We start from the raw sequence: 26,521 nt of genomic DNA on the forward strand, positions 1-26,521 counted from the left end.
GGAGAGACATAAAAGAACATTCACAAAATTTCCCATCAGAAAATCCAGTTATTAAATAAAGGAACAACTTATTCCAAGGTCTTTACCCCTTTCCAAAAAGGAAATTATTAGGGAGAAAGCAAAGAATTTTTAAAAATGAAGAGAAAACATGGGGAAAGATAGAAAGAGAATAAACATTAACCGTATTCTTCAGGCCAATCCGTCTATTTTAAAGTGCCCACAAAATTTTAGCTTTGTCCATTGAGTCAAATGTATAAGCTGAGTCCTCATGGCTGAAACGAAGTACTGCGGGGTATCTCATGGAGTACTGGATGCCCAGGTTCCTCAGCCTCTTTTTAACTTCATCAAATTACAAAATTTTGAATTACAGCTTCAGAGAAATCCTGTGAAAACATGATTTTTGACCCCTTGTACAGTAGTGCCTGCGGATTTTTTCCTAGGGATCCGGAAGCTTCTATGACTTTTTGCTTGTCCTTATGTGAATGAAAGTGCACTAGAACCGAGCGGGGGTGCTGCACTGGGCCTGACTTGTGCACTGTAACCTGATATGCCCTTTCGATTTGTAGCCTGCTGGATTCCATGTGAAGGCACAAAAACTTCAGCAGCCAGCTTTCAAAGAAGCTGACTGGCTGCTCACCTTCAGGGAGCCTGACAATTCAGAAATTTATCCTCTGACCTCGATTTTCGAGGTTGGTGTTTTGGTTTCGCAAGGCCCGCACCTCTCGCTCCAGCACCTGGATGCGACTGGATGAGGACTCCATCACAGCTTCCGAGGCCTTAGTTCGACCCTCCACCTCCTCTAGTCGCTCTTCGAGGCCCTGGGTCTCATGCTCATGTTTCTGCAGCATGGATTCAATAGGTTGGACCTGGGCACGAATCTCCCCACAGATCTCCTCAATCGCAGCCCAACTCTCAAGGTAAGTCTCTTTATCACCACAGCCAATTGCTGTGAGTCTGTCAGGTCCCCGGGGAGGTTCAGGAGAGGCTGCTTCTGCTGTAGTCTCTGGTGTTGTAGGTGCTGCAGGGGAGTGTCCTCCCCACTGCTGTTTGCTTGCTCCTTTTCCCTTTGGCATCCTTCCCACTCCCAAATATTAACAAATATGTGTTCTGTAAGGTTTTAAACTAATAATTCCACCACATAAGTTGGCCATGGTTGGCAAAAAACACCGGTATGCCTTGGCTGTTAGGCAGAGCTGTCCACAGCAGTTCTACAGAATCGCTGCCATCTTGCCGAGTCAAATTTCAGATTTTTTTATTGAATTCAAATTTCACCATCTGCTATGGTGGGTTTCAAAGCATGGTGGGTCCCCAAAACATTATCTGGGTCTCTGGATTAACAATCCAGCAATAATACCACTAGACCACCGCCTCTCCTCCTCCATGCTTGTCTCCAAAATAGGTGGCACTGTTGGCTACTTCCAAGGCTTGAGAAGACACTGGGAACCTGCCTGAGGTTTTCATACATTTTTATATTTTATTTTTGAATTTTCTGTCTGTAAAAGCTATATTTATTTTAATTTGTCTCCAACCTAATCCATCTATTGATCCACTAATCTTGTTATCTTCTGTTCTCATCATTACATTTATCCTCTCTTGCAACCCTGTGATCCATCCCAATGATCTTTTGTTCCTCCTCCTGTCTTTAATCAATGCTGTGTTCATTTCTCCTGGACTTACTTATTTCACATTTCTGCCAGAAGTTCTAATTTTTTTCTAATTCGCTGTTGACTAATGGCTTCAAGGATTATGTCCACAAGAATCCAAATTGGGGATCTATGGTTTCCAGGTTATCCTTCTCTCCTCTGTTGGATTGGCATTTTTCAGGCTCTCCTACAAGTAAAAATGTTTTTTTAAAATTTATTTCTAGAGCTATAGTTACCCCTTCTAACCTTTTGAACGCCTGAGGAAACATCAAAATGTATCTGATGTTTGAGAGCTAATAAAGATCCCAAGGCACTACTTTGAAAAAGTGTTGGGGAATTATCCCAGTGATCTACTTTTTCAAGTTTACTAGCTCTGTAATTCACTGCCTAAGCCATTTGCCATTCTCTCCTACTTTAAGGCACTTTCTTAAACCAACCACTTTGACCAGGTTATCTGTCTTTTTAAATATTTGTTTATGGGCTTTGGGGATTATGTTCAAGGCTAACACTTATTACCCATCCACAATTGCCTTAAAAGGTGATGGTTCCTGGGAAGAACATTGATGTATTTTACTCTCAGAGGAACTATGCCAAAGCAAAGTGAAACTCAGAATCATACTTTTCATTCGTATAAACTTGCACATTAGCAGCATAAGTTTTAACCTAGGGCACTGAATGTTGCAGATGGATGAAAATGGAAATGAAGGTTGGTTGGCAATGTTTAGAAAAAATACAAAATGCCTGGAAGTTAACATATTGATTGGAGGGAAGCAGCTGCTTCTCTCAGAGAAGTGATATAATATCTGTCCATCATCGGCCAGCTACAGAGAATATAACCTACTTATCTAATGGAACGGGGAGGAAGAGATTTCAGGGGAAAGGTATCATCCTCAGTCAAGAAAATAAATGATCTGACCATAATACAGTGGAGCATAAAGATGACAAGTACTGGAGAGAAAGTGGAAAATAGACAGATGGAGGTTCTGAGAGCAAGTTAGTCCTCACTACAGCCTGGCTGTGCTCCAGATTATAATCAATTAATGCCAAATGGGAAGAGAAATATTCTGCTGTGTTCACTAGGAGCTGAATTAACACTGTCCAAAATAATTTCACTTAGGAAAAGTTACCAGCCATCAAAGAAAAATGACACTTTTATCTTGTCTTCGCTTGATCTTAAGCTTTGATGAAAGGGCAGAATTTTAATTGACATTGTCACCTCATCCCCTGCAAGCATGTTAATTCTGAAGTCTATTCTGTTGAGAACTGAGCATCAACCTTGATAGAGAACTCATTTCAAAACAAGAGATGCAGAATAATGTACATTTATCAATTAATAGTAAATGCAAATTTGTTTGCAGTTACCTCAGGACTTCCAAAAAGAAGTATTTATCCTTGAATGAAAGGCAGTGGTCATCCATGAAGATGATGATGTTGACTCATGACCTTTGCAGACAGGATCCAAAGTCAGTGACTGACTGACAGACAGACATTCAGTCAATTTAGATTGAACAGTTGAATAAGTCTATCCAAAATTCTAAGATCTAAAGGATACTACCCTTATGTTGCTCTACGTTAGGTAAATCAAACAGATTGCTGATTTCTTGACATTTTCACCTATGGAATAGAACTTGATATGCTATCTTCAGCCACTGTCATCCATAAATATTTAACCTTTTGAATGATGGAAGAATTTTCATCACATCTTGTGTTAGCATAGATTCTCTTGTGCCAGGGCATTGAAATTTGACAGTAATAGCAGTTGGAAATAGCCCTGGGAATGGAATTTAAGCATTCAGAATGTATATGGTAATGTGTAATTTTGAAATATTGTGTTACTGAGCTCAGCAGCACATGCACTGCTGGTCTGAAATCAAACTAAACAACATACATCAAATATATTTCTCTCTTATTCTTTAGATTGAATGAGTTGAATCTGAGACCCATGCATATCACAATTTGCAGTTGTTTTCAGAAATGTAAGTGCTTGAACGCACTGCCTATTTTATTTTGCCTAGTTACATGAAGACAATTTCTATTTTTCTTCAAATAGAGTACAAGGAATGACTTGTGAACATATTGCCATTCTGATAAACCATACCTCACTGAGTCAAAGCACCAAATCATGATATCTCTCGATTTTATCCACAAAGGGAATGCATATATTTTTGCTTTTGTACTTGTTCAAACATAATTATTCCATGTGTGTTCCATGTCAATATATGAAAGTACACTTTATAAGATGTGAAGGGCCTGAGACCCCTGTTCAACCTTGGTCTTCGAACATTCACTCTTCAATAACTCAGGTTTGCCAAGTGTTTTCAACATGTGCAGTAGCCCCACCTATAGGTTAATCAACAATTTGAGTGCCTTGCTTCAGCCACAACATAAAATGCGAACTTTTAGTTATAAAATAAGAAAATACATATTCTACTGTTAATGCTGGGTCATTCGTAAAATCCAGACTTTAAAGATCTTAATCTTTAATTTATGTCTTTGTTTCTTTCTCTTTTCTTTCTTCATATTTTTCCTTCTCAATTACTTTTGTCAGGGGTTTAACGTAGCCCTGTGTTTGAAATTCAACAAATTCCATCCTCAATACAGTCCATTAGAGCTTGAGAATGTTGTAATTCTGATAATGAAATTAAGCATAAACATTTATCCTTTCAAATTCTTTAACATGAATGCATGAAACCTTAAATTTATGTAGGTTGCTCATATCTTATAAAGTGTACTTTCATATATTGACATGGAACACACAGCAATACTTATGTTTAAACAAATGCAAAAGCAAAAATACATGCATTCCCTTTGTGGATAAAAATGAGAGAAATCATGATTTGGTGCTTTGACTCAGTGGGGTATGGTTTGTCAGAATGGCAGTATGTTCACAAATCATTCCTTGTGCTTCATTTTAAGAAACAATAGAAATCGTCTTCCTGCAACTGGCCAATTCATTGGAAAATGAAGGTTTGTATACTGGTTTTGATACCTGTGGCAAAATTCGATAGTATGGATAATTTCTTTGATATTACCTTACTGTTTTTCTTCCCTGTAGTTTACCTCCCTTTGTACAGAAACCAGAACTACATACCTCCAAGCAATCAACATCCTTGCTGCTTGTAACATGGCTCTCACTAAAGATGCTAATTGCCTTTTAGAGTAACCAGTCTTAGTCCTTGATAATGACAAGTTGTTACTACTGAAAAAGTGTCAGACTTTCACGTCCAACACACATCTGCACTTAGTATGATTGATATACAAAATGTAGACTCTATGTAATGCACAATCTTTAAATGCTATGTTTTTTTCTTCTTTGCTTGCAACTTATTGAAGATCTCTTATGTTAATGAGAATCACACTTAACTTCACTGCCCTTGATATGAAAGGAAAATGAATTGGCAGGATTTCTGCTCATGATGATTATCTAATAAACCCTGCTGAAAGTGCGTTTGTGCAATATCCTTTGGAGAAATGATGTTTATGTCAAAGTAACAAACATATTCCAAAATCTTATTTAATATGATTATTTTCAATCTACTGTCAGGTGTGGGGTAGGTGATGGGAGCTGCAATATTCTGCTTGATGATGAATGGACATTGTAAGCTTTTATTTATTCTTTCTCCTTAGTTCTGTGCCACTGGCGAAGTTTGATTCTGAGTTATGGTAGTTTGTGCTTTCACAGCATTTGGCCACCAATTCACTGACCCACGTCTTTAAAAAGTACACTAAAACACATAATTTTCTCTCTCTGAGGTTAGGTGCAGTACACGCATTCTGACCTGCCGACACTGGAAACATGAGATGGGGGAGTGCCAAGGTGGTTGGTTAGAAGGTCCATGTTGATTTTCCATGAATTCATTTCAGTATTTTAGAAGTTGTTTGGTCCTCTAATCTTCACTTCTGTCACTCCCCGGCTACCCTATTCACATTGCCATGCCCCCTCATACACTTACGACCCAGCTATGTTCACTACCCACTCCTTAAACCCTCCATCTTAACTCCGTGTTAACTGATATGCCTCATCAATCTGCACCCCAAGGCCTCTCAATCCACCTCCATAACCACTCTCCAGAATTTATCGTAGGCAGATCTCTCAAGCCATGTAGAGATGAAAACAATTTCTATCAATTCAGTACAGCTCTGCTTCCCATAATTCATTGTACAATAAAACTTACAGTCATAGAACAAGCTCAGAGAATTTAATATAGTTAATCTCTCATAAAAATAAATCTAGTCCTTTAAAAGCCTATTTAAACATTCAATCAAACTGTGAATGCAGAACCTCATCCCATCTTCCCTGCTGTTCTGTTTCCAATGAGGTAGTTGTTGTTTTGGAATGTCAATAAGTATTCATAATCCCTCAAGAGCAGACATTTACAAATCTTCAATTCATGACTGTTCTCTATCTTTCAACAATGCTTACCTCTATTTCATCAATTCATGACTCCAGACTGGAGTTAAGGCCTGGCAAGTGGCATTGAGTTCAAATAGCCCAAGTTTGGTTTTCCCTCCTGAATTAATTATGTTCCATCCCTTTCCCAACCTGGAAAAGTCTTGAGCATTGGGAAATCACATGACTCTTAGTTCTGGTCTGTGACATGTCACCTGATAGGTCAGGTGAAGACAAACAAATTGGGTTTAATAATGGTACAAAATCATGTACTAGGACCACCTAGGGCAAGATCCAGAATATTAATCATGTCCCTATTCTCACCTCTTTGCTTAAATCTGGAGTTCCATAATCCAGTCTTCTAGGAATTGTACTTAGAAACTTCCTGGATGTGCTGCACTGTACTACATTGTCTCGTCTGTAACTGAGTCGAAAAGTGTGGTGCTGGAAAAGCACTGCAGGTCAGGCAGCTTCCGAGGATCAGGAGAGTCGATGTTCCAGGTGTAGCCTCTTACTCTGTAACTGAATCAATTTTAAAATTTAGTAATAGACCATTTTTATTACAGAAAGGAAAAGTACCAAGAACGTTACATATACAAGAACTATTTGAAATTAACACATCCAAGAGATAAGAAAGACACATTCTACCTTTTTCCACTCCCTATAACCTTACAGACGTGACACACATTAAAAGGTGAGCCCTGACTCCATGCTAAAGCTCTTTGCTCAGCTGTCATGGTTAAAATTGGTTTCTTTTTTTAAAACAAAATCTGCATTCACTCAATACTGTTTTCCTTAGTCAGTATGTTCCTGAGGCCCTTAAACAAAATGCTAATTCAGTTCATTTATTAATTAGCATGGGTTATTTAACTTAATGTCTTCAACAGCTTTGAAGGATGTTTTCATCTCTGACCCCTCTGCAGCCTTCTGTTTTAAACTTTCTGAGAAGCAATCCAGAACATTTCCCCAATCCTGACTGCTTGGAATGCTAATAAAGACACCTCTGCTGTTAAGGACCTCTGACTGAAATGACTTTTATCTTAATGATAAGGTAGTACATCTAATCCGCCTTCTCTGTGTATATCTCCCTATCAGTGTAGTAAAAATCAAGATAACAAATACCTAACAATTAACTGTCCAAGTGGTTTGCTGTATATTAAGCTAAAGATACATGATTTCTTGGGAATGCTTGTTTTTGTTAACTCATTTTACAAAAAGACTTGACGTCTACAGAACTGAAAATTAAAATTGCATTTCTCCTTGTCTTTAAAACCCAACTTTACAATAATATGGCCATAATGAGATTTCATCACAAGTCTTTTAACTGTGTGAGCCTGCTATATTTGTAGATTTGACGGAACAATTCCACTTTGGTTGTGAATTGTATGCGAGATCAAGCTGTTTACTTATGTGGAATCAGATTCAACACATCACAACTGGTCATAGAGAGTCCCTGAACTGTTTTATCACAGGAGCATCACAAATAAACCGTACCTTATCCACAACCAGAGATGAGATGTGGATTTAAGTTTGCTTATTGCAATGCTTCCACAATTAAAACAGCAACTTAGCCTGGATGCCTGGATATTTTTTTCAGACAATTAGTGAAGACTAGATATGTTTTCATTTTTCAACATACTTGAGTGATCAGAATTAGTTATTTTCCAGTTCATCTAATTCTTGAAGCACACCATTAACAATATCTTTGTTTCTTGGTCACTGAAAAAAATGCCTTATAATTAATTACTGCAAGTTGAAAATTTTAACAGTGAAGACCAACGTATGCAGTAAACAATTGCTAACACACTGATCTTTCAGTCTAGCCTGCTGTGTGCACCCTTACGGTTGGCTGGTTCTCAGAAATTACCAGAATCAATTGGGGCCTGTTCAGTATAATACTGCCGTCAAATTTGACTACCTACAATTTTTCAACTATGCACAAAGAAAATCACTAGCATTTTTCTACTTGATTTCTACTATGTTTAAACAATTTTGTTTTATTTAGTTTTCTTTTATTTCCCAACAATACTGGCCTATGTTTCCTAAGTGACAGAACTGAATACTTAATGAAACAATCTCCTTTGAAATGAATGGAGGGGAAACCACGAATTGTCCCCATTTTAGTGCAAATGATGAGAAATAATGGCATAATATCAAAGTCACTAGTCTCCAAACCCAGCGTGAATGCACTAGAGATGTGGGTTCAAATCCCACCATGTCCGCTGACAGAATTGAAGTTAATAAAATCTGAAATTAAAAGCAAGTCTGAATTGTTATGTAATGCCCCTAACAGACCTATTGTTGGAGACATCACTAAGAGATATCTAATTTGATGATGTCACATATGCTGGGGTGGGGATAGGGCAGAACATCTTAGGACCTAGAAGCTCTCCTCACAGTCATAGCAACAATGTTAAGTTGTTCATATAACTTGAATTGAAATGCTATCATGTAATAGACATTTTGTTAAGAAAAGAGCCCCTTGTTAAGAATCAATACTGGTTGATCCTCTACCATTTGTAAATGAATTTGCTGTGAAATTCAATAAAAGAAAGAGAATTGGTTGTAATAGCCTTCCACCGAAAAACACCTCTTCAATAATTATCAATTTTTGTAAAAATCCTACTTGGTTCACTTATGTCCTTCAGCGAAGGAATTCTGCCTACCTGACCTCTATGGCCTACAGTGAGTTGCTGGAAACGCGCAGCAGGTCAGGCAGCATCTGAGGAGCAGAAAAATTGACGAATCGGGCCGGAGCACTTCTTCAGCCCTGATGAAGGGCTGCGGCCTGAAACAACGATTTTCCCGTTCCTCGGATGCTGCCTGACCTGCAACACACACTCAACTCTGATCTCCAGCATCTGCAGACCTCACTGTCTCCTATCTGGTCTACATGTGACTCCAGACCCACAGCAATGTAGTTGACTCTTCATTGCCCTTTCTGTTCAGTCCAAGTGACAATTAAGGATGGACAATGACCATTGGCTTTGTGAATGACTTCCATATCCTGCAAAAGAATAAAGAAAAAGAGCTACTTTTCAAAAAATTATGCTGTTATTTGTAAAGAATTTGAAGCAGTAATCAGATATAGAAAAAATGGATTTAATTTTCAAGACATCTTACTCCCAATTTTTCTCCATGCTGCCTGTTAAATTTGAAAACCACACACTGATGAAGTACTAAATTAAAGCTCTAAAACAATATCTTAAGGCAAAAGCTTTATCCAAGTAGGCAGTTATGCAAGTAAGCGTGTTCCTGCTCTGGTTGAGGTTACCATAAAGGATTTATATCCTTGATCTCTCCTCTCGCTGGAAGTGTGGTGACCCTCTAATTAAATCACTAGTGGGTCTCTCTCTCTCTCTCTAATGAGTCAGCAACTCTATGGTCTGGTAAGACTATGGCAATGTGACCTTTACCTTTAAGTATGTTCAATTGATTATGTAACATTCACAGAAGAAATAAAGGATTAAGTGGAGCTACAGTACTCCTTAAAACTACTTGAAAGAGATTCTTCCTGTAAGAAAAACAGAAATTGCTGGGAAATTTCAGCAGGTCTAGCAGCATCTGAGGAGAGAAATCAGATAAAAAAAATCATACAATACCAGGTTATAGTCCAACAGGTTTATTTGGAAGAACTAGCTTTCGGAGTGCTTCTTCAAGTAGAAGGAGCAGTGCTCCGAAAACTAGTACTTCCAAATAAACCTGTTGGATGACAGTCTGGTGTTGTGTGATTTTTAACTTTGTCCACCCCAGTCCAACACTGGCACCTCCTCATTGAGAGAAATCAGAGTTAACATTTCAGGTCCTATGGCTCTTCTTCAGAACTGATGATAGCTGGGAAAGGATAGCTTTTATATGCAAGATTGGGGGTGGAGGTGGGGCGGGTATGCAGGAAGAGTAAACAATGGGTGGAGATAGAGCCCAAAGACAGGGAGACAGAATTGAACAGACAAAGGGATGGTTAAAGATTTTCCGGGTTTGCTCTTGTTCTACTTCCATTAGGAAATCTGTCAATGACTCTATCTGTATATCGTCTGATGGAAGAAAAGTGGAAAGGTGACTTTTCAGTCGCTCCATAAGCATTGCAAAAGCTGGAGGATTGATTGCTGCTTCAGGGGAAGTGTTACTTTATAGTTTAGATTTTGGTTCAATGGGATTGTATCAAGTCTGATTTGCTTACTGCTAGCATTGCAACCATTACTCTACTTCCTTTGAATCACCCCAAGAGAAAATGGAGATTTCACCCAGTGTGCACACATTTGATAGTGGCCTGGAGTGATTTATACAAATGGTTATATGCTAATGCTGCTGATTGTTTTGCCAGTAGAAAACTAGCACATTTTATTGTTTTTTTAAAGAATTATGGGAAGAACAGAACGTGCAGTCATGCGAGACCCTAGGTTCTGCTCAGTGTGACCAACTCTTATGAACTACAAGAAGGAATGCTTTTACCATAGGACTGGGTCAAGACGGGTGGAAAAGAGTGAATAATTGGGTGGAAGTGGAAGCTGATAAATTGAAATAAAACTTACAACTTGTCTTGTTCAGTTACAGCGTTACCTCACAGCTGGCTGAATCAATAGTCCCACTTGAATTGTTCAGTCTCACCCAGGAGACTCGCAGGATCGGTCCCACAGGCTGCTGGGAGTAAGAAACAATCGGGATTCCTTGGTGACATTTGGTCAAAATAAAGATAATTGCTTAAATATAGGGTTGTCCTAGTTCAGCTACAGAAACATTAAGTCTCTTATTACCCCAAGTTTGCCAGAGTAGCATTTATTGCTTGAGGGGTAATTTCAATGGAAAAAGAAAAGTAATTTTTCTTTCTGTCTGTTTCAATGCATCATCCTTGATTGTGATGTGCAGGCAATTTGTATTTTGATCTTTGTCTTTTTCCCCTAAACTCTTCACCTCGTGAAGCCAGCTTCCAGGAGGTGTATTCAAATGATTGAAGGATGACTCTTCTGTTCGTGATATTCCCTCTCTTTTTGTGAGGAAAACACTGGCACTTTCCTCCTGCTTCTATACAATGATATAGATAGGGTTGGGAAGCATATGAAGTATTATGAGCACATGTCAGTATTGGGTCCATTACATTGCTTTTATCGGGTGGAATCTTCTCTCTTTTGTGGCAAACTTGGAAGTGGGTGTGGCATTTAAATACACAAGATGGTGATGTACAGGAACTCCATCCACTTTCTACCTACAGAATTAAGATGGGGCAAGATGATCTATCAATGTGATCAATCAGTGACCACTTAAGAGGCTCATTGTGCTGCCACTGTTGTTAACCCATTGCAGTTGGGCTTGTTGACTTGAGGAGTGCACAACAGGTAACACTGTAACAATTTGACAACTTCTGCCAGGCCAAATCCCTTGATCAAAGGCAATTGGAACCAAATCAAAGGATTTGACGTCAGGACATCAGGGGTTGGGGAGGTGGCGGCACTGAAGTCTCCCCTTCTGACCTTGCTGCTGACCTCACTACACCCGTCTTTTCCCTCCATAGCCCTCGCAAGCCCCACTCTATGAAAATGCTCCTGTCCTTACCGGCTGAAGGCCTGTATTGTTCTTGATCCTGTCACATCACTACCCAGTAGTCATTCTAACCAATAATGTTGCTGGTCTCTGACCCAGTGGATGGAACTCCTGCTTCAGGGTCTAATTCAGGTGAAAGATCCCTCACTAGCTGGTCTTGTCACTGCCTGATTGGCATGTGGTTCAGTTGTTTTCTGGAAAAGAGTCTCTTGCCTCTCCATGGGGCCCTGAGCCTCAACAAGTTTCTGCTTTTGAATACCAATATCTTTCTCCACTCTTATTTTAGAATAAAATTGCAATGTCCCTATAACATTTTCATACTTCAGTGTATATTAATTTTTAAAAATTACGCCAGCTGTTAGTATCCATTGTGATGACCACATAAAATGGTCTCCAAAAATTGATGGAAACAAAAATTGCCTTGGAGTGACTTCAAAGCAGTTATCTAATCCTGGAGTTCAGATGGCAAATTTAAGTAACATAAGCTTAGTTTTTATTATGGTGATGTCATCCAAACACCTTTATTAAATTATTGTATCATAATCACTCCCAGGAATCTATTTGTCTGTAAGGAAGTGATATGGCACATATGTAATGTTCAGTAAAATCTACACTATTATTTCAGTTTAGGTGTTTAATTCCTCACCTTTTTGTGCCAACAAATTAATTTGTCAGACATTGTACGTTCTCTAATGTTTTCTAAGAAATGTTATTGCTCGCCACTGTTGGCTACCCACAAGACGGTGACCACTGAGTAGGGAAAATGGAAGCTTCAAATAAGTAGTCAATGCAGAGGAATATTGTCACTGATTGTATTGCTAATTTTTCAAGAATGAAATTAACTTAAAAACTGTCAAAAAAAAGAAACTAGACTTTTTTTTTAAAAAAAACTATCGGCCTCCCAGATACTTCAAGTGGTTATTACACCTAGCCATTAAGTAACACATTTATATTGAAACAGATTTTTGGAAATTATATCATAATATGAAGGTCAATGAATGTATAGAGTACATTTTTTTATATTAAGTACGTGATACCTGGAAAAAAAATTTAGAAAAGGCATTCCATTTTTAACAATATTTAAAGGTATGGTAGCACTATGTGATTATTTTGTTGGAATCCTTGAGAGACCCTAGTTGTGTCACTCATACCTGTTATGCCTATTACCATAACACATTCACTGCAGGCAATCTAAGCTTTTCTTTTAATGCTTTTCCCTTCTTCACCCCCTGGCATGTGTGACTTATTCCTTAAAAAAAGGTAATTTCAAAAAGAAATTACTCTTCCAGGACCCAGGCAATGTGATTATTTTTAGTTGAAACCCATCTGTGTATATTAGTCAGATACAGGGACTATCACACCCAAACTTTTGCTGAATGCTGTAACTTGCTCTTCCTGAAAAAAAATTGAATAAATCAAGTTTAATGCCTCTATTCCAGCTCAATAGAGAGGAGGGATCAAACTTAGTGCTTCCCATGTATTGTGTGGCTCTGTTACAAGCTCAGTTTTATCTGAAAAGTCTACCAAAATAAGTCAACATCATTATAAAGAAAACTGTTCTTCTCAGATCATCCTTTTTATAGTGATTTAAATTTATTGTGGTAAAACATTGTCACACAGTAGTTGTCTAGCTTTTTTTGTGACTTAGCAACAATAATTGATAGATTTAGTTTGATAAGAATGTCAAAAGAAACTCCAAATCAAAGGCTCATAAACTCAAGTTCTCCTGTGTCACAGATGGTGGATTGCCTTCTTTCCAGCCAAACAGATGGTCTCAAGACTGAATCCCAGGCCTGTCTGTCACAGGGAGTGTTCCTGCAACTGCTGGGAAGAGTGTGTCACTGTCAACAGTGATGCTGATAGATGCATTAGTTCGATCCAACAGGAGAACGTCCAATTTAAAATGATCATTGAGTGGCATTGATGGTATCTGTGGAGAGGGCTGTGGGACATACCTTTCTTTTCAGCTCAAGCAAAATGAGTATCTAACAACAGTAGTTAACTCCAAAAAAGCATACATTCAAAATTTAGACATCATAATCTCAGCAAAATTTGCTTGGGATTACCTGGAAGTAGTAATCATGGTAGCAAGCAGTTTTGCCTGCATTCAGTAACAGTTGTTTCGACTGAATAATAGGGACTGAAATCTTTTGGATCTGAATCCCTCCTTTCCAATTTTAGCAATAAGTGGCTTTTGAGTAGACATTGGTGGACAACATGGAGAAAAAGCATGTTATGTTAGTCACGTTTGGAACTCAACAACAGCACATATGGTGGAGGACTTTACTTCAAGTCCAGCAGATGGTCTTGGACAGACTCCCTGGATTGCCTGTCACTAGAGCCTTCCTACAGCTGCTGAGAAATCATGGTGTTTGGAATAACTTCAAAATTAGAATAATAGGAAGTGCTGAATGTTGTTGGTTTACAATATTTCTTCACTGCAGCTTGTTCGAAGAATTAAAAGATGGTGCAACTAAGAACTAAGGATGATGGAATTTAACTCTTACAGCTAGAGTCATCGATAAGAGTTAAGAGGTGAATGGAGTTCTCTTCTCTCCTGTCTGTGGCAGTGATGATTTTCAATTTTTAAAAAATTCTTGTCCCTTTTAAAAATAGACAATGGTAGATTTTCTCAAACCCTGTTTGTAAAGTCCAATTTAAAATTGTCTACAGCAACTGTCTGCATCAATGGTGCTGAGGTGGAGATGGTCAAGAGCATCAAGTTCCTGGGAGTGATGATCACCAACCATCTATCCTGGTCCACCCATGTTGACACTATGGTCAAGAAAGCGCATCTACTTCCTCAGAAGGCTAAGGAAATTCGGCATGTCCATTAGCATTCTTAGGAATGTTTGTAGATGAACCATAGAAAGCATCCTATCTGGATGCAACACAGCTTGGTATGGCAACTGGTCTGCCCAAGATCGCAAGAAACTGCAGAGAGTCAAGAACAGAGTCCAATCCATCATGCAAACTGACCTTCCATGGATTGACTTCATCCATACTTCCCACTGCATCAGGGAAAGCAAGTAACATAATCAAAGGACCTCTCACACCCAGGTTAAACTCTCTTCTACCCTCTTACATTGGGTAGAAGATACAAAAGTGAACACATGTGCAAATGGATTCATGAACAGCTTCTTCCCCGTTGTTATCAGACTTTTGAATGGATCAGAATTTTGAATGGACCTCTTAAATACTAATGTTGATCTCTCTGTGCACTTTCTCGGCCAGTGTAAAACTGTATCCTGCACTCTGTCGTGTTGCCCAGATACACTTGTACAGTACAATCTGCCTGTTAAGTACGTAAGACAACACTTTTCATTGCACCCTGGTGCACGTGACAGTAATAAATCAAATCAAATTAAATCAAACCAGAGGCAAGTATTTAGCTAAACCAGAAGCTGCTTACTATTCTGGTGTTACAAGTTGATTGAACAAAAGTCAAACTGTATTGTTAAAAGTGATTTAAACAACTCAGCAGTTCCAGCCATGTGACTCGTGCTTTGGATTAAGACACACAGAAAACAAGGTGGTTTTGATGTTACCTTATCAGAAACCATGAACTGTGGAAACATTTGCACCGAGGCAATCAGTGATGGTTTTTGATGGTCCTAGGTTCAGAACTGGCTGAGGCAGACATTTCACCTTCTAGTCTTGTCTGTTCGCATGTCTGGAAAGTGCACACAATGCAAGGTCTGTCATAATCCCAGGGGTGGCGAATTAGCTTTTGTCCTGGTAGTTGCATAAAGTTCTGGAAACAGTCAATTTCTCATAGCAGCCATTTTAAAATTTGATGCCAGTACATTTTTTTTTAAAAATGTGTTAAAGAAGGGTTCTAAAACGCAGGTTTCTACAAAGCAGGTTTCTTTCTTCCTGGTATTTAGCATGGCAGCCATATTTAGACAAGCGATATGATAAGATTTGAAGTACTTTGTGTTCACAGATGTCACTGTTAAATGTATCAAGGAATATATTTTGAAACAAAGGCATTTTTTAAAAGGTAGAGTCTGAAATTTGCAGTTTGTAACAATGGCAAAATTGTCAGCATTCAGCAGGTTTAAAACTGACAGTAACTTCTAATGTTCGTCCATGCTGTTAAAAGCAGAAATCCAGAAATTGCTCACATTGATACCCCACTCCTCTATTAAATGTGCTGTTGCAAGCTTGTCAAATCTGTGTTGAATGCATTGGCAGTGAGCTTCAATTTTTTTATGCTCTATTTCTGCTGTAATAAATATTGAAAATATTAAGTATTATTGAATGTGATGTAACCATGTTTTTTTTAATGATGTACTATATCATGATAGATATTGAACAATTGCTCTGATCCTGAGAACTAATCCTAAAGTATGGAAACCGGCCATTTGGCCCACCAAGTCCACACTGACCCTCTGAGTATCCCACCCAGACTCATTCCCTACCCTATTACATTATATTTCCCCTGACTAATGCATCTAGCCAACACATCCCTGAACACTATGGGCAATGTAGCATGGCCAATTCACCTGGCCTTCACATCTTTTTGGATTGTGGGAGGAAACTGGATTACCTGGAGGAAACCCACATAGATATGGGGAGAATGTGCAAACTCACACAGACAGTCATGCGAGGCTGGAATCGAACCCATATCTCTCGTGCTGTGAGGCAGCAGTATTGACCACTGAGCCGCCTAAACCAGGAGTGCCATTCCCTTAGAATAACTTTTACAAACAATGAGCCATAATTTATGCGAGAATCCTTCAATCTGATTAGCTATTCACTGTTTCTGATGCCTTTGATGCCCTATGGATGATGCCACATTGCCACAATGTAGTTTCACAGCAGGGGAAATCAATCAATCAATCAAACCATATTATTTAGGTGGCTTTCTTTTGAGGTCACCAGTGAACTTTGACCCTTCACTGATTGCAAAATTCAAGCTAATATGTTCCTAACGTGTTCCAATTATGTTAGTTTGGAGATTGCAATGTGAGTAGAACCCTGTAGAGGGAGAGGGGAGAGACGTTCAAAAAACAGATAATCACCTGATGAAGGAGCGTCGCTCCGAAAGCTGGTGTGCTTCCAACTAAACGTGTTGGACTATAACCTGGTGTTGTGTGATTTTTAACTCTAAAAATTGAGTTATTTTGGATGTTTTTCACTCCTGGATTACGTATTGCACTCAGAGCCAAAAATACTGCCTTGTCATCCTTTTAGCAAATCAATAATGTTATTGTGCTTTTTGAAAAAAACAAAGCAGCCAGCTCTGAAATGGTTTGAACATTTTAAACCTAGATGTGAACACTAAAGAAACTTGGAAAATAGGAGCAGGAGTCAGCCAGGCAGCTCTTCAAGGCTACTCCACCAATCATTATGATCATAGCCGATCCTCTAGCTCAATAGCTGTCCTTGCATTTCTCTCAACTTTGAAGGCTTCGTTACCTTGGGACAGTTTTGAAATCACTCCCCTTCATTCCCATAATTATTTTTGCTCATGTTCCTCATGATAAAGAATTCTAGTTCTGCAGAATTTCTCACACATCAAATCCCTTACGTTTTGATCCTGGTGACTAAAATTGATGCCCTAGTATAAAACTTCTTCAGACCGGGCACAGAAATGGGAACATTGCCAAATTCTGATGATGATCAGCTGGCTTATCTTTGAATGGTTTTAATCACTTGAATTTCATTAATTTGGATTAAACCCAATGATTGTATTCCTGCAAAGATTGGATGGAGGGGAGGTAAACCTTCGTGTGATTTTACTGAAAAAATACCAATTTCATATGTTTTCCTCTTGTGAAAATTAGTTGAAAAGCAAACCATTTGACTATTCAATATGCAGTTTTCATTCTTCCTGACAGCCATGACAAGAGGTAAGTAACTGCCAAAACTAAACTGTTCAACTAACAAGCATCTTTACATCCAGCCAGTAAGCCTGTTTGGCTCTATTTTCTTAAGGCTTACACAATCTTACAAACCTAATGGTGTGTGACATCCTGTTCAGAAATATATAGATCTGTGAAGTTTGTTACAGCAGTTCCTTTGACAAAATTGTATTTTACAACCACAAAACAGCTATTAAAAGCACTTTTGGACAGTCAGGACTGTGTTTAATAATAAACATTTTGTATAAATGGAGATGATACCTACTGAATTCTCAAAGTAAACCATAATACTTGCTGAACTTTTTCTGGCCTGAGATCAGTAGCTTTCTATTCTTAGAATCAGATGTTTATAAGTTAATCACAAATTCAGGCTGACACATTAAAGCATCGCAAATGAGATTAAAAGCAGTGTGGCTTAGAATGTGTAATTCTTCTTATTGGTTGCAATCAAGCTTTCATGGTTTTCTAAAAATATGAATAAAATGATTCACATTTATATGGTACAGGACATTTTGAAGTGCCCTGTAAACATTGAAACGGTTGGAAGCATAGGCATTTGTAAGGTAAGAAATGTAGTAGTTAATGTGAGCACAGCAAGCTTCCAGAGACAAGACACTGATAGTCATCGAATCTCTACAATGTGGAAGCAGGCCATTTGACCCATCGGGTCCACACCGACCCTCAGAAGAGCACCCCACCCAGTTCTAACTCCTACCCTATGTCTATAACTCTGCAATTCTCATGATTAATCCATCTATTTTACACATCCCTGAACACTATGGGCAATTTAGCATTGCTAATGCACCTAATCTGCACACCTTTAGACTGTGGAAGGAAACCGGAGCACCCAAAGGAAACCCACGCAGATGGGGGAGAATGTGCAAACTTCACACAGACAGTCCCCTGAAGGTGAAATTGAACCTGAGTCATTGGTGTTGTGAGACAAAAAAAAACTTGCAGATGCTGGAATCCAAACTGCACAGGCAGGAGGCTGGAAGAACACAGCAAGCCAGGCAGCAGTAGAGGTTGAGAAGTGGACATTTCGGGAAAGGTTACACCCGAAACATTGACTTCTCCACCTCCTGATGCTGCCTGGCTTGCTGTGTTCTTTCAGGCTCCTGTCTGTGTATCCCTGGTGTTGTGAGGCAGCAGTGATCCACTGTGTCACCCTAATGGTAAGATGATCTTTTAAAAATTGTGGTTGAAGGATTGAAATCAACCATCTATAAGGAATAACTCACTTGTTCTTCAAGACAATGCTGTGACTTATTTCATGTCTGCCTCAGTACTTATTCTCAGTGTGGCACTTTGTCATTGTTGCACAGGAGTGTTATCCTTGATTTTTGTATTCAGGGACTGGAGTCAGACCCTAACCCACAACCTTCTCATTCAAAATAGGAATGCTACCAACTGGGCCATGTTTGATACACACATGTGCGTTTTAAACTTTTTGCGGTTAATATATTTGTATTAATGTACCAGGTTTACATCTATTTCCACTGTTCACTATCTTAAATGACATACTGACCTGTCCATGCAAATAGGATAAATGTTTTACAATTTCCAAGCTTTGTTATCCAGAAAATAGTTTTTTCAAATGACCTCTTCAAATTATGTGCATAGGTTGTCAGGATGAAAACAATCAGGTGTGGGTTCCTGTTGCTTTCATTGTAAGCTAAGAGTTTAGGCACATAATACATTTAAATTTTTGCCATGGAGTTATTTTTATAATGCCTTTGCCTTCACACATTTGAAAGTTTAGAGACAAAAAGATCTTGGTTGAAATTCAAGGAGTGTATTTGGTGACAGCAGATGAGTTGCATTCAACTACTAGATTAATACCATAAGAAATGAACAGCCTCCAGTGCGTAGATTGAAACTATTCCACTCCTCATTGGATCTGACTTGGTTTATTGTCTGATTTACAATACGGAAGGTCAGCAATGTCCTGTAATTTAACATTGTGAAAACCTGTGTCTTGGTTCCTTGAACAGATTCCTTTCCTTAGCTAACAAGTCCAGGCCACTTCCTGGCCACTGCCTCAGCATGATTGAGATCCTTTGCTCTTCCACTTAACCTCACAGTGACTTTCAGCACATTTTCACCCCATCAGTAAAACTGCATATTTGTAATTTCTGTAACATTCTGCTCCAACTTAAACTCATCTACTGCTGAAACCCTCATCTTCACTTTTATTATCTTTAAACTTGACTAGTCCAATGACCTCCTTGCTGGTGTCCCATCTTGTATCCTGATTAAAAGCATTGCTACCTATTTCCTGACTTCACATCATGTTATGTTCATCCATTACGTGTTTGCTGTGTTATCTGTGTTGATTCCCAGTCTGACCATATCTTAATTCTCATCTGTGTCTTCAAATCTTTCCAGGACCTCACTACTGCACACATCAACTTACAATGGTAGATTGAAACAATTTCCAATTTGTTAAAAAAAACCTTTAGAAATTCTCCAAGCTGAAGTGGTTTGAAAAGCTTCATCATTGGAATTTTTTACAAACAGCTGTCCATGTATAAAAATGTGGATACTAATGCAAAAGACTGTCAATTACACTGTATGATCAAAGTGACCACATGGGTCATATTGGGTAGGTGGCTACCTGTGAAATGACAATAATGCAGCAGGCTGGGCTAAAAGATGGAAGACATCAACAGATGTTGAAGGAGCAGATCAGTCTGGACACCAGTTGGGGAAGAGACAAGACCACGATAGGAAGTGGAGAGCTAGGCACAGGAAGTGGAGGACATCAAGTAGCAAAACATTTATCATCAAAATATGAATGTCCAGTGTGGGTTTCTTTGGGAGTTTCAGCTTTTACATATGTTGCATTGATATTTTGTGGATCAGAGTTTGATTTTGGGCATGCATGCTTATTTGGTATTTTTTATGCACATAAAATGATCTCTGGAAATTGGCATTACCATATGTATTAATCTGTTCATATGTTTGAGTCGTAGTCCAATAAAGGTGAAACTGTTTTATTCAAAATGAAGAGTAAGATGTCGGAGATGATGTTTCATTCTGATTCTGCCTGACTCGAGTGCAAATGGGCCATTCATAATTGTGACACAGAGCTGTATTCTCAATGTTGTGATTATCAGTCTTTGGGGATTCCTTTACTCAATAAATAGTTCTCAGTGACAACTTGGCATGTTCTCTGAAAGACTGTTCGAACACTGCAACACAAAAAAACATGATATTTGCAAACAATATTAATACTATTTATACATACAAATGATATGCTATTGAATCAATAAATAATAGCAATGTAGAGACATATGACCACCATGTGTGTCCTTTCATCTAACTTCCTGTAGAGTTCATTATTCAAGAGAAACCAGTGTTATATTTGCAAAAAGCATTTTCTTATTGTGCATCAACACATTCTAATAAATCAAAGGATAAGAACAAAATGTGAAATTATAAAGGTTGTGAACATAATGCACACTTCACCCAAGCAAAAATCTGATAGTGTCACCTGAGATTATGTCACCAATCGTAGGGATTGTGGACAGCAGTTTGGAAACTGCATGATGCCCTATAGAGATTGCTTAGCAACAGAAGAGTAATACCCCCTTTACAGGCGATCTATGCATTTTAAAGCAGCCTACATTTTAAAAATCACTACCTGGTGTGGTAGCTGTACCACTCAAGATCGGAGATGGTTACAGAGAGTGGTGAACTTGGTCTGGACAATCACAAAGGCCAACCTCCTATCTATAAAATCCCATCTATCAGGCCTGCTGTCAAGGAAAGACCGCCAGCATTCTCTAAGATCCATCCCACCCTGGCAATATTTCTCTACAACCTATACCTGTGTTTTTGCTTTTGCCACAGTTTACCTAGTATTTACTTATCTATGCTATCTAACTTTGTGATCTGCCTGTATTGCTCGCAAGACAAAGCTTTTCATTGTTCCTCAGTACAGGTGACTATAAATTCAATTCAATTTAATATAATATTAGGAAGATTTCATTTTTTATTTTGTGTAAATTTTGTGGTGAGGCTTAAGTTGTAGCCCATTTTTCGCAGTCTACAAAGGTGGGATATTATCTTAGTGATTGTGTTGGCATCAAATACTGAGTCCAATGCAGGGGCCACTGATCAGTTGGGTTGCTCTGTCCTGGATTCAATTGAACCTGGAATGTTCAAATTATTAGATTAGATTACTTACAGTGTGGAAACAGGCCCTTCGGCCCAACAAGTCCACACCGACCCACCGAAGCGCAACCCACCCATACCCCTACATTTACCCCTTTACCTAACACTACGGGCAATTTAGCATGGCCAATTCACCTGACCCGCACATCTTTGGACTGTGGGAGGAAACCGGAGCACCCGGAGGAAACCCACGCAGACATGGGGAGAATGTGCAAACTCCACACAGTCATCCATCTAAGATTCAGCCAGATGAATGGTTAATATTCCATCACACTTCTGAGTTGAATCTTGTATTTTGTGATAAAGCTTTGAAGGGTTGAGAGATGAGCCAACTGCCACAGTCTTAGCTTTGATCCTGTAACCACATCGATGATGTGGCTCGTCCAGTTTAGCCAGTGGTAGTTTAGCCACATCATTGAGAGCAGTTTTTAAAAACTGGATCCTTGCTATATTGCCAAGAATGTTTTTGGCGAAGGAATTGAATGGGTTTTGGATGCATTGAAGATTGGAGGAAAATTTACTTGCTATTTTATTGTTTGATACGGTCATTACTTGTCATTTACGTGGTGTGATTGTTGTTAACTGAGACTTTGATTTCGCCCATTTTCTGAAATGAGTTGGCATCAAATGTGCTTCATTCTACCTGCCACCCTCAATTGGCAATGCTGAAGACTTATTTGACAAGTACTCAAAGTTTTAGTTGTTTTTAATTTGTCTCTGAAAGATGCTTGTCATTCTGGAAAAAGAGCTAATTTAAGTGATATTCTCACTCAGCGTTTATAAACAGAATGTTTATTTTAAATTAATGTTTAAATTAGCTGTGATTATCTGAACGCATACACATTGATCTGCTGTTTGGTTTCTCTTGAACGTGCACTAAGTTGTCTTTGAGCAATGGACACACAAATGTATCAGAATTACCGTAAGTGATAATGGATTACTTGCACATTGCGAATAATTAAAAAAATGAAACCTTGCCTTATTGCCCAGGATGTTTAGAGAGAGGGAATTGGAGTCATGTCTTTAGGTTGCTATTACCTGAGTACCTTGTGATAGTACTTCTACTCTTACAAAACTTTAAAACACTTGAGTGATAGACATGACCATATTATAATGCCTTGTATCTGTGGCAAAAATACAGGAAAACTATTTTTGTTATGAAAAGTACTGAATCGTTTGTTTTTGGACTAAGTGCAAACTGTGTCTAGTTTGGAGGGATTTGCTGCAAGATCGAGTGACCATCTTACCAAACTCTCCCCGATAATTGCTGATGCCACCCCGATGATGTATTTCATGTCCAATTTCTGCCCCATCTTACCATATGCCATTCTGGGAAAACTTTCCATTCACCACAACTCCTGTCATTCACTGCTATCTCTGGCCAGGTGCCTTCTTAAAAAAAAGTGGTTTAGCACCTGGACAAGCATTGTCGGTACTGACCTTCTGCCCTATATGATTCCTGATGTTTATCCCAGACATGATAGACATGAAGAAGACAGCAAGCCAGGCAACATCAGGATTGGGAGAAGTCAATGTTTTGGGTGTAACCCTTTATCAGGACTGAAGAAGAGTTATACCTGAAACATTGACTTCTCCATCTGTACTTCCAGTCTCCTGCTTCACTACCTTGGATTCCACCATCTGCGGGGTTTTTTTTGTCTCTGTGTTTATCCCAGACATAGCAGATGGGGGGAAATCGACGCCCAGATTTGCGAGCAGAATCCTGGATCTTCTGCTGGACGGGAAGCTGCACAGGCAGGATTTCTTCTTTCTCCAGTATTAGAGTTGGAGGCCATGAACCCATACCTCACCACCTTCATTCAATGTTTCCACTCTGGTTCAAGCAGTGTGAGCCGACTGGAAGAATATTCAACAATGACTTCCTTCACAATGCCAATATCAGGGCCACTATCATGTCTCTGATACCTCATGCCTCACTCTATCTCAGCACCTGTACACACCTCCCACCAAGTGCTATGCTCTACCACTCTCACCGCTGACCACGACATCTTCCCCACTTGCCCTCACACACCCCAACCAATGTCATCACTAATGCTGCATGCCTTATGTGCTGCCTACTTATTCAGAGCACCTCTCTACCTGCACCAATGCTAATAGCTGTACCACCACTTCCACCTTCCATGATATCTGCCTCTGATTCATTTTAAAGGAAAACATCCCACAGAGCAGGAAGAGTTAAGGTGGGTGGCACGTTGCTGTCATATGGTTTTCACTGCTTATGCAGAGAGTATCCTTACTATGTCCACCCTGACACTGGACTGGTATCATAAGCTGCCCTTGACCTATTGTGCTGGGATTCCCTGAATGTAAGCTACCCTCCCTTGTCTTGACTGAGGCATGCTGGCAATGCTGACAGGCTCCCTGGCTTTGTGCCCATGCTAAATGGCACAGAAAGCAAACAGTAATATGAGCCTGGTATCTCTAATTGTGGGGCAAACCACAAAAAGGCAAGACAACACAATGCAACAACGTTGTGAACATCCAGATAGGCTCAGAGTGAGTGAGCATTATATCAGCAAGTGAAGAGCCCGGGGATGCAGCCTGGTTCAGTCCAAGAACTAAATATGTGTTCCTGGGTGGATGGAGTCCTTGCTGCAGCATTATAATGATAGTTTCCAGTGCAACATTGAAGTGCAGAAGCATCCTGTGAATGGCTCGGAAATGAGCCATGAGGAATCTTGGAGTTTGGCACATGTCAGATACCAATGTCTGTAGACATAGGGTGTATGTGAATAGTTGAGGTGAATATCATCTATGCATTAAAAGAAAATTTAAAATATCCATGAGGGAGAGAGAAAGTGAAGAAAATGCTGACATAGTTAAAGAAGGATGCTAGTGTGGAACATTAATGCTGGGTTAGAGTAAATGGACCAAATGGCCTATTTCTGTGCTAGGGATTCCATACAAGCATATGCAAAGTATATGTAGCACAGAAGAAGGCTTTTCAACCATTGCATATATAACACTTCTCAATTACAGTAGTCAGGCCAATTTAATGAAATACCTTTGTCAGAGGATCGATCTCTGCCAATCCAAATAAGCACACTGTTGAAAGTAAGCTTGGTAAATTGGTCACAAGAATATGGAAACATTCCTGCTTTGAGATGGTCACCACTGTCCAAGATGCACAAATTAAAAATTATTGAGGAAAGTGTATGTTTATTCTTTGTAGAGTGGGTGGAATGTTAAGCGTTGTAGAAGGAATGGGAGAGTAATTGGAATGGATAGGGTAGGAGGTGGTGAAGAAGTGGGCGGCACGGTGGCACAGTGGTTAGCACTGCAGCCTCACAGCGCCAGGGTACCAGATTCAATTCCAATCTTGGGTGACTGTGTGGAGTTTGCACATTCTCCCTGTGTCTGCGTGGGTTTCCTCCGGGTGCTCCGGTTTCCTCCCACAATCCAAAAATGTGCAGGTTAGGTGAATTGGCCATGCTAAATTGCCCGTAGTGTTAGGTGAAGGGGTAAATGTGGGGGAATGGGTCTGGGTGGGTTGCGCTTCGGCGGGTCGGTGTGGACTTGTTGGGCTGAAGGGCCTGTTTCCACACTGTAGTCTAATCTAACTCTAAGTGTGGGGAAGGAGTTCTGGTAAAGTTGTGAGGAAAATACAAGGAGTGGAAGGGGAAAGCAGGAGGGGAATCAGAGTGAGAGAATAAGAGGGGATGGGGGTGAGAATCAGGATGAGAAAAAGGGCTTGGGAAGCAGGAGGGGAAGGGGAGTGAGGAATGGGATGAGAAGGGTTGGGAAGCAAGAGGGGAAGGATGCTGGTAGGAAGATGAGAAAACCTGGTGTGAAGCAGGAAACAAAGGGGTGAGAAGCAGGAGAGGAAGGGGTTGGGGAGTAGAATGAAGGGTGGGAAACAGGTGGGAAAGGGGTTTGAAGAGAAGGATGAAAGAGAGTGGGAAGCAGAAAGGGAAGATGAGTTAGGATAAGGTTGAATTGGGAGAAGGGGAGGGGGGTGGTTTTAGTATCTGGTTTTAGGTTTTGTTGACCCTCCAATTCTCTGAATGCAGGAAAGCATCCCCCTTTGCCAAAAAAAAGGAAGTCTCGCCCCTGGTACCAGTGGAATGTGAAGGGGCTGCCGAGCGGCGGCGCGCTGCGCGGCCCGGCGGCAGAGAAAGAGGTGGAGGCGTGCGCCGGCTCGCGGGAGAGCGCAGCTTGACGGGGTCGCGCCGGCGGAGCCATGCGCGCGCGGGCTGCACGCCCTCCGACTGCCAGAGGAGGGAGGCTGAAAAATCTCTTGCCTTCAATTGACTTGAGTCAGTGTTAACAGAACGGAGCTGAGCTCTGGAGCGGCAGGAAAAGAACATCCCCACAGCCTTATTGAGTTATTTTTATTTTGGAGTGGGAAAAGGGGGGCGTGGGGGAAGAAAAGAGAGACTGTGATCCATATTGTGAACTACAGCCAGAATTATGTGTCACCCTTGGCCCTGCAAGAAAAGCTGCTGAAGGCACCTTTTTAAACATTTCCCCCCCCCTGCTGTTTTCTCTTTCCCTGGGAATATTTACTGCTTTCGGGATTCCCCCCTCCCCTTCTTCTCTCTTCTTGAAATATGGTGCAATTGTGAAAGCCAGGCGAGAGGGAGCCTTGTCAGAATGTCCAACCACTGCTGCAAATCTACACCAGGTTCCCAGCCAACCTCTTGATGCTCTCTACATTTCTGCTTTACAAATATGATGAAATGGCAGCCCCGGAAGAAGGTGAGAGAGACTTTAAGAAAGATATTCAGGCCAAATTCCAGTTTGTCAAGGCGTGTAATAGTGTCTATGACTTTTCCTGAAGCAGGGATGGCAGTGGAATGCGATTTGTGTTTTCCATGTAATGATGACCTGTCACTCTTAATGAGTTGCCCGTCTGTGATCTGAGGGTGGGGGGAACTTCA

General features: G+C 39.9%; 1 protein-coding gene across 5 annotated transcripts in view; it reads left to right on the forward strand.

Moving 5' to 3' along the window:
* ttc28 (tetratricopeptide repeat domain 28) overlaps positions 1-26,521 on the forward strand; it is a 751,433-nt gene that overhangs the window by 208,186 nt on the left and 516,726 nt on the right. Inside the window, exon 1 of one of the 5 annotated variants that reach the window (XM_060843570.1) lies at positions 25,944-26,339. The exons of the other annotated variants lie outside the window; for them this stretch is intronic. Coding sequence (XP_060699553.1) covers positions 26,313-26,339 — 27 coding nt within the window. The 5' untranslated portion in view covers positions 25,944-26,312. Of the gene's footprint in view, positions 1-25,943; positions 26,340-26,521 lie in introns of those variants that run through there. 5 annotated transcript variants of the gene reach the window in all.

Source organism: Hemiscyllium ocellatum, chromosome 24, assembly GCF_020745735.1.
Source record: "Hemiscyllium ocellatum isolate sHemOce1 chromosome 24, sHemOce1.pat.X.cur, whole genome shotgun sequence".
Taxonomy (NCBI): Eukaryota; Metazoa; Chordata; class Chondrichthyes; order Orectolobiformes; family Hemiscylliidae; genus Hemiscyllium; species Hemiscyllium ocellatum.